Source organism: Myotis yumanensis, unplaced genomic scaffold (assembly GCF_028538775.1).
Source record: "Myotis yumanensis isolate MYYU_CA2020_CCGP unplaced genomic scaffold, mMyoYum1.0.hap1 SCAF_4, whole genome shotgun sequence".
Taxonomy (NCBI): domain Eukaryota; kingdom Metazoa; phylum Chordata; class Mammalia; order Chiroptera; family Vespertilionidae; genus Myotis; species Myotis yumanensis.
In genome coordinates this window covers 44,970,507-44,983,152 of record NW_027223755.1, presented here as the reverse complement: position 1 = coordinate 44,983,152, position 12,646 = coordinate 44,970,507, and the positions used below count along the sequence as shown (strand labels likewise).

At 34.9% G+C, this 12,646-nt stretch overlaps 1 protein-coding gene across 4 annotated transcripts in view; it reads right to left on the bottom strand.

Moving 5' to 3' along the window:
- XRCC4 (X-ray repair cross complementing 4) overlaps positions 1 to 12,646 on the bottom strand; it is a 193,318-nt gene that overhangs the window by 112,621 nt on the left and 68,051 nt on the right. For all 4 annotated transcript variants that reach the window (XM_070412287.1, XM_070412288.1, XM_070412290.1 and 1 more), the window contains exon 4: positions 3,044 to 3,210. In XM_070412287.1, the coding sequence (XP_070268388.1) occupies positions 3,044 to 3,210 (167 nt within the window). The remainder of the gene's footprint in view (positions 1 to 3,043; positions 3,211 to 12,646) is intronic.

Below are 12,646 nucleotides of genomic sequence, written 5' to 3'. Positions count from 1 at the left end.
TAGAAACTCACCAGGGCAGAAAGCCCAGAATGCCCAACAAGGGGCAAAACTGGGAAAACAAAAACCTCACCTCAGACTAACCTATCCTCCCCAAGCATATCACTAGTCATGCAGTTTAGACCCCCGTGCCTTTTCCTTCCTTAAGATAGCATCTAAGCCTCAGGTGCATTTCAGCTCCAGGCCCAGAAAAGCAACAAAACCAGACAAGGGACTTCATGGCTGTCTTAAGACCAGCTACACTGACTAATGAACCCCTGCCCTGGCACTGACCAATCAGAGGAGACAGGGACCCTCAAAGAGCACACCTGTAAAGCTGATGAATATTCTACTGAGACCACCCCTGGACCCTCCCCTAAGATTTCCACCTGCAAGAGAAAGATAACTAAGCTCAGGATGAAGGACCCAGTGCACGCTCTCCCCCAAGAGAAGACACCCTTGCCATTCCCTCTCCCCTTCTTCCCTCTAAGGGGCCCCATGAGACTTGCAACCAGGGGAGCAATGAGCAGCAGCAGGTCATCCAGGGCAAACCCCTTGAACGGTCTCCAAGGCCCCCTTTTCTCTGACTTCTCAGTAAGCCAAAGCAGCCCAGCCCAGGCTCTCCTGATGCTTCTATGCCCTTCCTCAGTATATTTTTGCTACAGCCAATACATTCTTATTTACTTTGCCACACTTTGTATCTTGATTAAAAACTTTCCTTCAAAGAAACAAAAACCAAGGTCTCCTCATCTCCACAGTAACAGTACTACTTACCTCATGGAAGCTGGAGCTGCAACTCTTTGGCTCATTTTCTAATATTCTAAGACTGCTGAGAGGGAACACTAAGAAAGTACTGCTTGGCCATGGCCAAGATACAGTTAGAGCTCCTTAAAATAGCCCCTTTCTCCGTTGAAAGGAATATTGAAAATTTGGGGAATAGTAGATAAGCTACTAATCTGACACCTGGTATATAATGAACCTGGAATTCTCTAGAGTGGTCTCTCTTTCCTCGCAGTTTGAAGGGTCACCCCAATAGCACACATTTCCAGCCTCTGAAGATGTCTGACCCAATATTTACAAAAACATAATAGCTGGCACATAATAAGGCAGGTGATAAGATACATAGCTATGCTTTTGATCAAATAGAAAACCTTTTGCCACAATACCACAAAGACACTTTCTGCATAGCTCAGATACAGTGAATCAAACATCTGTGGGCCACATATTATAGGTATCCCTCACACAGTGCAGCACAGGGAACATTTTCTCATCTTTGTTCCCTGCTGCTTTCCATTCTATGGCAGTGGTGTTGAATACTGATGAGATAATACCTCTTTCAACCTCTGACAGACATTTTAAAGCAATTTGTTCAAGTACCAAGGACCCAGTCTGCATTTTTGTGGGCAATTTGTGGATCAAATTTTCTATCATCTTGAGGGTATTTTGAGTTTTAAATATAATGTCTTACCACGAACACAGTACATCTCCTTTAATTTGATTTATTTCATATATAAATAGGCCCCAAAACATGCATTGTAACAGAGATATTTGATATCAATTCAAACATGAATAAAATAGAAGTTAAAGAGAAAAATTAACTTATTTTTCTGTATGTTTTCCTAGTATTTATAGATATTTTATTTGGTTTTATTATTTTTATATGATTACAAATAAAAATTAATTCAGAACTAAGTGAACTACTTTCTTAATTTAATAATTGAGAGCCAAATATAACCCAGGTATTAGAAACTTAATTTTGTATGTCTCGCATTAATTAATAAAAATGATTAAATAAATACAAATAATTTATTTCAGTCAACCTCATTTTCACATACATATATTGATAGTATCCTTAATTTATTCTTCATATATTCCCCCATACATATATGCTTACTAAAGTCCATAAAATCAATGTCAATGATTGCCCTAAAAAGATCCTAAATAGAATGTGTTCTTATGTTTTAGAGCTACTACTTGTTTGAATAAAAATTTTTAAAAATCTATTGTACACACTGGAGGTAATAATAATGATCATTATTATATACATTCCACATAATTCAGATGTTGCAAGACATATATGCACAAACATAGGCATATTATACTATATATGTCTCTAGTGTTCACAGCATACATTTTATTTTCTTCAAACATCTTTTACACAATAGAGTAACACAGGTTAAACCCTGGGACAGCCTATCAGTGATGGTGAACCTTTTGAGCTCGGCGTGTCAGCATTTTGAAAAACCCTAACTTAACTCTGGTGCCTTGTCACATATAGAAATTTTTTTATATTTGCAACCATAGTAAAACAAAGACTTATATTTTTTATATTTATTTTACATATTTAAATGCCATTTAACAAAGAAAAATCAACCCAAAAAATGAGTTCGCGTGTCACCTCTGACACGCGTGTCATAGGTTCGCCATCACTGGCCTAGATTATGCCATAGTTGAGAAAATGTGTAATTTAGAAAAAAAGTGACTTTCCTCTTCATCTTTTAAAAAATAAGAGGTAAAATCTGGAAAATAAAAGGCTTTCAAATGTCTTTTCCAGTAGTCACAATTACCTCGTCTTTTAAAAATGCTGGTGGTATGAATTTTCAATCAATCAGGAAAAATAAGTTTCTATCAGGAGCCAAGACACACATCATTTGAAACAGTTGCCATTCATATAAAGATTCCAAATAAGGAATAAATCATTCCTTATTTATGTTTCATGTCTCTTTTTATTCACTATTAATCCTGTAATTTGAGCTAAAGTAATCCTTATAAATATCACCTTCCTAAATTTTGATTAATATTAATTGATTCTGATTCTCATTACCCAATTATTCCTTATCATTTATAAGTTTGCTGGTGCAACCAAATACTAGTGACCTAAAAGTGTTAATGTATTACTATAATGTACAAAAGTGACCAATAATTTGGTTTAATTATAATAAGTAAAGGTAATTAATTAATGACATTTATTTTAAATATATGCTAGTCTATGTTACACATTAACAAATCTTTAACACTAAATGCTCTAAAGAGAGTTTGGTGTTTTTATAGTACATTATGCACACACCTTCCTTGAACATCATTCCAATCTCTCAGAAGCCTTTCATTTTCTTTCTGCAGGTGCTCATTTTTGGCTTGGTTTTCTGCAATGGTGTCCAGGCAGTCACAAATAAGTTTTCTAATGACCTCAGCTGGGCTTGTGACTTTCTCTAACTTGAAGGAACCAAGTCTAAACTAGGATGAAAGGAAAATATGATTAGCTTTGGAAGAATATAAAAATTGAGCAGCCCAGTTTTAAATACACATAATTTTTTTCTGAAGAGAAAAAGTTTGATTCAAATACAGCACATTTACCAGATGTATAATGAACGAAAACCTGGGCAACTTCCTTCTTTCTTATTAAAGTTTATCACATAAAGCAACACAAAACCTAAGAATAATTTTTGTAAGTTATAATTCACTCTCCCACCTCCTAGCAGAAAACAACATAAATGCCATGTGAGGATATTATCATGATTGCTACAACCTTATTTAAATCATTCTGCTGAGATTAAGATAAGAAATTACACATGAGAACTCTTAATGCTAATTTCTGTTAATATTGAAGGTAAAATTGAATAATTGACAGAAGCTATTTCTGAAGAAAGAGAAAAATTTTGGTAATAGCTAAAAGAAGTGTAGGGTTTTAGGAAACTGGGGACACCACACAGTATCAAAAGCAATAATTTATTACTATAAATTATAAATAATAAAGAACTTAATTCTTCTTCTAGTGGGCACTTTAAAATAAGATAGTATGATATAGTTTTAGTTACAGTTATGGAATTCTGAAGGATACACAGGTTCTCATTTGGTAGATAAAAATACTGAAAAGCAATTAATAATAATTACAATTATCTTCACTACTAACATTATAATTATTGCAAGAACCAGTAATATTTTAAAAATAAATATTATATAGCTGCCAGGTCTTGCTATATGTGGAAGGACCACTCAAGCACAGCACAAATATAAATTTATCTAATCATCACCAAAATGGAACTAATGTACATTTTATAGATATAAACTGGGGTTCAGAGTAGTTATCTAATAGAGTGAAGGAATCAAGTCAAGATCCTACTTTGCTATGCTGTTCGGCTGTTTCCTGACATAAGAAGATATCCTAACTAAACAACTAGGAAGAGGAAACATGAGGTTCAGAACCTCCACAGAGAGATTCTGATGACACTGAGCGGCACAACTGAGAGAAAAACTGAGCATATTTTGGTTTTGTTTTGTTTTGTTTTAGCCTTCTAGATTAGTAATTCATACAATAGCATTTAATAAGAACATTTCCAAATGTCTTGCTTTAAAAAGAATAGTTTTATAAGTATGCTATATACATATTGAGAAATATGAAACAGTGGATGATAATACTGAGGGAAATCCCTATGAGTCAATTTACAAATAAAACTAAAAGTCACTAAAGTAAAAATCCAATGTTTTCAATCTGAAAAACATTTCAGTTTATTCCTGTAATTTAGTATCATTTGAATGTTTAACTACACAGAATAACTTTTCTGGATAAATTGTGTTTACTAATTTACTTTAAATTTTCAGAAAGAAAATGTCTTAATATTAAAGAAACTGTGCCAAAGGCTAAATACTGATTAATTCCTACATGTTGAGAAACATTTATTTATACTAGCTTTAAATCTAAAGGGGAAAAAAGAATATTTATATTCTTTACTATTATTATAGGCACACTTTAGAGGATTGAATAGCCAAAATTAAAATTGTGTGTGTGTGTGTATGCTAATGTATGCTTAATCTTTTAATTTGTTTTATCTTACCTCTTCCTGTTTTTTTAACACAAGGAGAATCAGATTAGAAAAAAATGGTCCTTTAATTCAATTAATACATCCAGTTGTATCAGGCTTATCTATGTAACTAAATTAAACAATTTGGACAATGTTTACCAAAAAAAAAAAAAAAAAGACTTGGAAAAACCAAGAATTATCATTTATTCCACTAAAATTATTTCAGGCAATTGGTCATATCTGATTTATATATCTTAAACTTAGAATTAAATGACCAAAAGCACTTGCAATTTTCTCATATAATGAAACAAGAGTCCATTTAACAAGCTTGTAAGTTTAAATAAGAAAATTTTATCTATGTAAGGAATATATAAGTTGAAAGTAAATTTGAGTATTTACCCTGAGAAACTTCTCTTAGTGTAAACATATATGCACACAAAATAAAGATCATCTGTAGAGTATTACTTTTCAAGTCAATACAAAGTAGAAGAAAAATTAAGCTTATTTTATTTTTAGACAACAGATTACATTATCAGTAAAATGTAAACACAAAAAAAGTGATTTTTTAATTCTCTCATCACAATTGTCAGACAGCTTTTACTAAGATGGACATTTTTAGAAAGGAAAGGGTTTTCATCACTTGAAAGTTTCAACAATGACAAATGAATAATGAATTTGTGCCACATTTTAATCCTGAATAAAGTAATTGGTAAAATACAAATACACAGATAAACACAAGTCCAGCCCCCATCCTTCTATCTTAGATGGCAAAGGAAGAAGGAACCAATTCTAAATCACTCATTACAATCAACTTCTTTCAAAACATATATACATTTCAAATGTATATATTCAAAATTCCAAAAGAGATTCTTACATCATTTCTTGGCTATTCAGTAGAGAATAAACTTAAAATGTCACTGCTTCTTAACAGTAGGCAACTATTTTTTGGTTTCTATTTTCTAATTATATTCCCTAATTTTTTTCTTTAACAAGTGTGAACATCTGTTATTCCAAACAATAAAAATGAACAAAAAGTATATCGAAACTCAATCCAAGAAAAGGATTTTACTTAAATATTATTTCTTTGAAAAATTCTGTTCAGTATGAGAGAGTGACTCTCCTGGACCATTTTGCTTATATACACACTAGAGGCTCGGTGCATGAAACTCGTGCACAGAGAGGGGCTCCCTCAGTCCAGTCTGCACCCACTCCAATAGAGGACCCCTCGGGAGATGTCCAACCGCTGGTTTAGGCCCAATCCCTGTGGTCGGGCCTAAACTGGAGGTTGAACACACCTTTCACAATCTGAGACTGCTGGCTCCTAACCACTCACCTGCCTGCCAGCCTGATTGCCCCTAACCTCTCTGCCTGCCTGCCTGATTGCCCTTAACTGCTTCTGCCTTCCTACCTGATCGCCCCTAACTGCCCTCCCCTGCCAGCCTGATCAAGCCCCCAATTGGTCTCCCTTGCCAGCCTGATCTCACCCCCAACTGCCTCTGCCTGCCTGATCACCCCTAACTGCCCTCCCTTGCCAGCCTGATCTCGCCCCTAACTTCTCTCCCATGGTGGCCTGATTGCCCCTAATGCCTCTGCCTGCCTGATCATCCCTGTCCTCCCCTGCAGGCCTGATCTTGCCCCCAACTGCCCTCCTCTGCCAGCCAATTTCGTTCTGATTGGTCAGTTTCTATGCCAGCCAGCGTCAAAAGCTCTGCCTCCTAGGCAGCCATTGGCTCTTCACAGTTGACCCAGATTTGGTTCTGATTGATCAGTTTCTATGCGAGTCAGTGTTTCTGGGACTATCAACGGAGCCTGATCAGAAAGGTGGGGCTGATTAGCAGCCCCAGTGGAGGCCTGAAGAGAAATAGAGTTGTGGCTGTTGGACAGGCTGAGAGAGAAAGAAAGACAAGTTTTGATCAACGGCTGCCACAGAGGCTACCGATCAGACCCTGCCTCTCTCTCTGCAGGCCTCTCTCAGGGCCTGATCCGCAGCCCCCTAGCAGTCAGTGCAACCCAGCACTGACTTCCGGTCTGGTCGAGCCTTCGGTAGTTATGACCCTGGCTCTTTATTATATAGATGGGTCAGAACCGAGAAGGAAGTATCCTTCCACTTTCATGGCTGCTGTTCCAGCCTGCCCACGTCATTACAGATGCAAGGCTCCACTTGCCCATATGCACTGAATTTCGATAAGGACTTCCTATCAGGCTGAATGAATTCAGAGGCAAAAAGTATTTGTGCTCTAATCTATATTCAGCCCACCCTTATCCTGCCACTCAAATGAAAAGTGGCAACGAAGGGAAGTATTGTTTATAAAACTAGCAAATTTGCACAAAAGCTATATTGTATGGTTGGGTCAATTTTAAATTCTTTAGCTTTTTGTTTGACAAGTAAGGCTATTAGCATTACTGTTCTTTATTTATTAGTTCTGTCATTTCAAAATAATCTACAATATAAAATCTGGGCTTCAAATGGTACACCAGAATCAGAAACCACAAATTAAAGACATTTTGGAAGCATATTTCTTCCTTAGAAGCATGGGCAAAAATACGTTTCTTTTTGTAGCCAGTTCCAAAGATCTTTTGAGGAATTCAATGTACATATATCTATACTGAGCACCTCAATCAGTCTACAATCTAAGATTTAAGCTGTCTTTATTTTTCTATGTAAAAAAGTTGAGAACAATTAACTTTCTAAATGTAGTTAATCATGGTAGGTTACACTAGACAAATACATAATTGCATATGCATAGTTGTAAAATTCTAGTAATATAGGAAATCAGTTATATTAGGTAATAAACAGGAGAGTAAACAGTATTACTTTGGCCTAGTTATATTAATCATCAACTGTAAGTATTTTGAATCAACCATATTTTCACTAAGACCTTTTAATCATGAACTCTGGTTCAGTGACATGCTCAAATGTTTATTTTAGATTTAAACAAATAAAACATTACAAATGAAACTTCTAAAGCAGTAACATATCTGAGTTGACAACTGGTCACATTTATCTCCCAAGGTAGCTAGAACTGAGAAAAGAATACTGATAAGAACTAAAGAGGCAAGAGAGCTATATTGTGAGACTACTAAACTTACTTTTCCAACCATTTTCTTGTCCAACTTCCTTACAGCTCAAAAAAATGCTTAAACATCTCAGACTACATAATCAAGAAGGCTCTGCAGCCCTAGATGGTTTAGCTCAGTAGATAGAGCTTCAGCCTGCCGACTGAAGGGTCCTGGGTCCATTCTGGGCAAGGGCACATGCTCAATTTGTGGGCTTAATCCCCAGTAGAGGGGGCGTGCAGCAGGCAGCTGATCAATAATCCTGTCTCATCATTGATGTTGCTCTCTCTCCCTCTCCCTTTCTCTCTGAAATCAATCAAAATATATATATTTGTTTTAAAGGAGGCTCTGCATATTTTACATCCTGTAGGTTCTTAAAATCAAAATGCAATAATCTAAAAGCAAAAAATTGGCTGAGCTCTAATTAAAGTACTTCAAATTATTAGCATTTCAAGACCATGCTATATGCTTTAATATATTAAGTATCATCTAAGAATTCTTATTTCGGTCTTCATAATTGTAAAAATTCATTGATGGGAGTCAGAGAATCCTTGAGAACAAAAATCCAACAGTCTATGTGGTTAGGGAATAATAGAAGTTACTTTTACTTAGAATAACTATAAATGTTCACTCCATTAGTATGTTAAAATACAGGTAATAAGTCTTTTGGCTCACAGAAAATATAGTGAAATCTATATTTATCTAATTAGGAGTTTTAATTAACAATGAAAAATTATACTATATATAAATTCAGAATCAACTAGAAGGCTTTCTTATAGTAACTGGTCAAATTAAAAGACATCATGTTGACATTAAAAACATTTTGAACAAAATTTTTTATAAAAATTTGTATTAACTATAACTCTATTGTCCTTAAAATCAGTTATCATCCTATATAATAAAAGGCTAATGAGCAAATTGACCAAACAGCAGAATGACTGGTCACTATGACATGCACTGACCTACAGGGGGCAGACACTCAATGCAGGAGCTGCCCCTTGCTGGTCAGTGCACTCCCACAGGGGAAGCACCGCTCAGCCATAAGCCCTAAGCTGGGCTTACAGCTGGCAAGTGCAGTGGCGGTGGCGGAAACCTCTCCTGCCTCTGCAGCAGAGCAAAGGATGTCTGACTAATGGCTTAGGCCATGGGGGGAGCACACCTAAGCCATCAGTCAGGCATCCCCGGAGGGCTCCTGGATGGCATAGGCCAGGCTGAGGGGGACTCCCCCCCCCCAGTGCACGAATTTTTGTGCACTGGGCCTCTAGTAAACTAATAAACTCAACACTAGTGATCCTTTAAGTCAGAGAAATACAAAGTATCTTTAAATCCTCAATTTAAATAAAATGAGAAAATATGAAATCAAGACAAAAAATGCTCATTTATTTTATAGTTTATGAATTTATTTTAAAGTTTTTAAAAGCTTAATAATTATATTTTTAAACTACAGATTAAAAGTTATTCTGCCATATATTATCATTCAAAAGTATTTACTAAGAATCCAAAAATCTTTACTTATAATTTTATAATTTATTGGTAATGGCAGATCTCTAGGAAACAAATTTCTATCCAAAATATTTACACACAAAAACTGGTAATATTTACTTTGATTCATTTCCTTAGTTACTTAGAGACAAGATAAAACAAATTATTGTTCTAAAAACATTTAAAATTTTTAATGTGGTTTTTAGGTGAATACTTACATAATAGGAAAACTGTTTATAAGCTATAAAATTTAGCATCTAATTTTGATGAGATTAAGAAGAATGGGAAAGTACAATGAATGCTAACTATGCATTTAATTGAATTTTCTTGCAAAGAAAAAAGTAATTAAATGTTAACAATAAGGTAGTTTCAGTTCCGGTACTAATAGCAAAGTAAGCTGCATTAGACTAACCCTGCTGGAGATAATAATTATAAACACTGAACCAGGGATAAAAAAAAAAACACACACAAAAAAACCTAAAAACAACACACAAAAATCTACTCAAGGAACTGGAAAATGACTGAGAAAAGGCAGCAATTGGAGAGTCCTCAAAAGAGGATGAGACCCATATTTATGTGACTGTTTCTCACAGGGCACTCCTCAGTCCTAGAGCTCATGTACAACAAGTAGAAACCACACTTGCTGACGTGAAAGGTGTCCAAGGATGGAATTCTGGGCTATATGCACACACTAAATAAATAGTTTGAAAATAGGAGAAAAAAATCAGAGGATCAGTACAGTATAGGATCAATTACAATCCCCAGAATAGAATTAGACAAAAAAGAAAACAAAATGGAAAAAGAATTTTAAAAGTATTAGAAGAAATGCATGGACTAAAAGATTTAAATTAACTGATAGAAAGGGTCTACTATAAGGTCCAGCACACTGGATTAAAAGAAGACTCATATCAAGACATACCATCATTAAATTTTAGAAAATTTTGGACAAGAGAATCCTAAATATTCCAGAGCAATAAAATAGGTTACATATGATTAGGAATCAGAATGGCACTGGATTTCTATAGCTCTTCTAGATATCAGAAGTCAGTTAATTAACGTATTCAAAATAATGAAGACATATTCAGAGAGTATGTTCCACCAATGTGATGAAATAAACCAAATTATAACATAACATTCTTCTAATAATAAGTAATATTTAATGAGTACTTACTATGTTTTAGGAATTATGTCAGTTAATACAGACGTCTCTGTGGGACTAATAGAAATAAATTCAGATTTTGAGTTCTGTATCTAAGACTAAAATAGTATAAGGAGCCCTGGTCAGTGTGGCTTAGTTGCTTGGACATCTTCCCATGCACTGAGAGGTCACTGGTCAGGGCACATGACAGCTTGCGGGACCAATCTCAAGTGGGGGGCATGCAGGAAACAGCGAATCTCTCTCTCTTTCTCTCTTTCTCTCTCTCTCTCTCTCTCTCTCTCTCTCTCAAAATATATTAAAAATTTTTAATTGTATAAAGAACATGTGAAATGTAGTCAAAAAATTTCTGTAGGATCCTACATGAAAACTTCAAATTCAATTAAATATCCTTTCTTTAGTTTTGTATGTTGAAACTTCTATGTTATAGAAAGATGAATCAGGTAGAACATATGCTTCACATAAATGCAAGAGTAATAGTATTTTATAAGACCTACAATGTTAATAGATTAATTTCAGAAAAATCAATGCAAGCTATAATACCACAACCATATATTTTTAACATTTAAAAGCTCGAAGTGTAAATTTAGCCAGAATAAAAGAGTAAAATATTTGGGGACTAAAATTACTGTTTTTAATGAAATAATGTCATTAATACATAAAATACCAAGTGTTTTGTGGTAACTATGTAAATAAGTCCTGTTACATAGACTAGCACCTTGCTGTTAGCAAATATTAAAACCAGAAGTTCAGTTTCAGTGTAGTCAAAAAAAAAAATCAATTGTTTTGGCATATTATAGCTTCACTTCTGCAAACTTTCTTATTGAAGCAATCAAATGAGAACTCTTACCCATTGCCGAGAAATGTCCAAATGGTATAGCAGTTATTGTATTTTGACAATGTAGTAATCCCAGTTCATTTGAAGGGGTACTAAAGGATGAATCCCTAAAACTAAAGTGAAGGAATAGTGGTAGCATTTTGAAAATACAGAATACATTGAGAAACATAGTTATATAAAAAGTTATATTCACAGAGAAACAATGTCAGATGCAAAATGAATATTTAATAATATTTTTAAAGGATAATTTTTTTTTGTATGACTCAAAAGGTCAGAGCAAAGATGTATGTTCAATTACCAGAAATGCTTTGGCACTTAACTGTCATTGTTACAATATATGAAGAGAGATTCACATCCTCTGGTGTACATGCATATATAATCCTCTCCTTTCATGTGTGGGTAAAACTTGCGAATTTAATGAGATACTCATGTGATTAGGTTGGGTTACATGGCACATCAGACTTTAAAAAGAAAAGATTATTTTGGCTGGGCCTGATCATATCAAGTGAGCCCTTAAAATGGACCTTCGTGAAGAACATAAATTCAACTTGAAGGAAATTCTCTGCTGCTGGATTTGAAAGTGGAGGATGCCAGGAAATGTCCACTAGGAACTGAGAACCACCCGTGGCTAACAGCCAGGGGGAATGAATGCTGCCAACAAACATGTGAGCTGGGAAGAAGAATCTGAGCTCCAGATGAGAATGCAGTCCTGCTGACACTTTGATTTCAGCCTCATAAGATCTTGAGCAGAGAACCCAGTTATGACATGGCTAGACTTCTGACCTATAGAAACTGTGAGATAATGGTTGGTGCTTTAAGCTGCTAAGTTTGTAATAATTTGTTGTGCAAAGACAGAAAACTATACAGTTGGTAATTAGGAAGTAAAGTTTTTTTTTTTTAATTAAACAATGGGGATTGCTTCAAGATAAGGCTGGTGGAACTGGCATATGAGAGCCAAGCCGAAATTACTTTCTAGCAACTTTGGTCTCATGAAGTTTACCCAAATGTCATATCAGGCACAAAGTGGTACACTAGAAAGAAAAATAACTTCCTGTGTTATATAAAATTTTAAGTTATGTACCAAAGGAGTTAGACAGGTCTTCAGAAAGCACTTCCATGAAATCTACAGAAGAAAGCAGATGGATAAAGCAAACTCACAAGATACAAGGTCACTATTTCACTGGTAGTTAACAAACATGAAAAATGCTATCAGGTAATTCCTGAGAATTTAACATCTTCAGAAGGTTCTAGCCATCATAATTACTGTACAAAATTATAACTTCAAGTTTCTCCACTGAAGAGAATAAATGACTTTCTATTAAACTCTAAAAAAAAAGT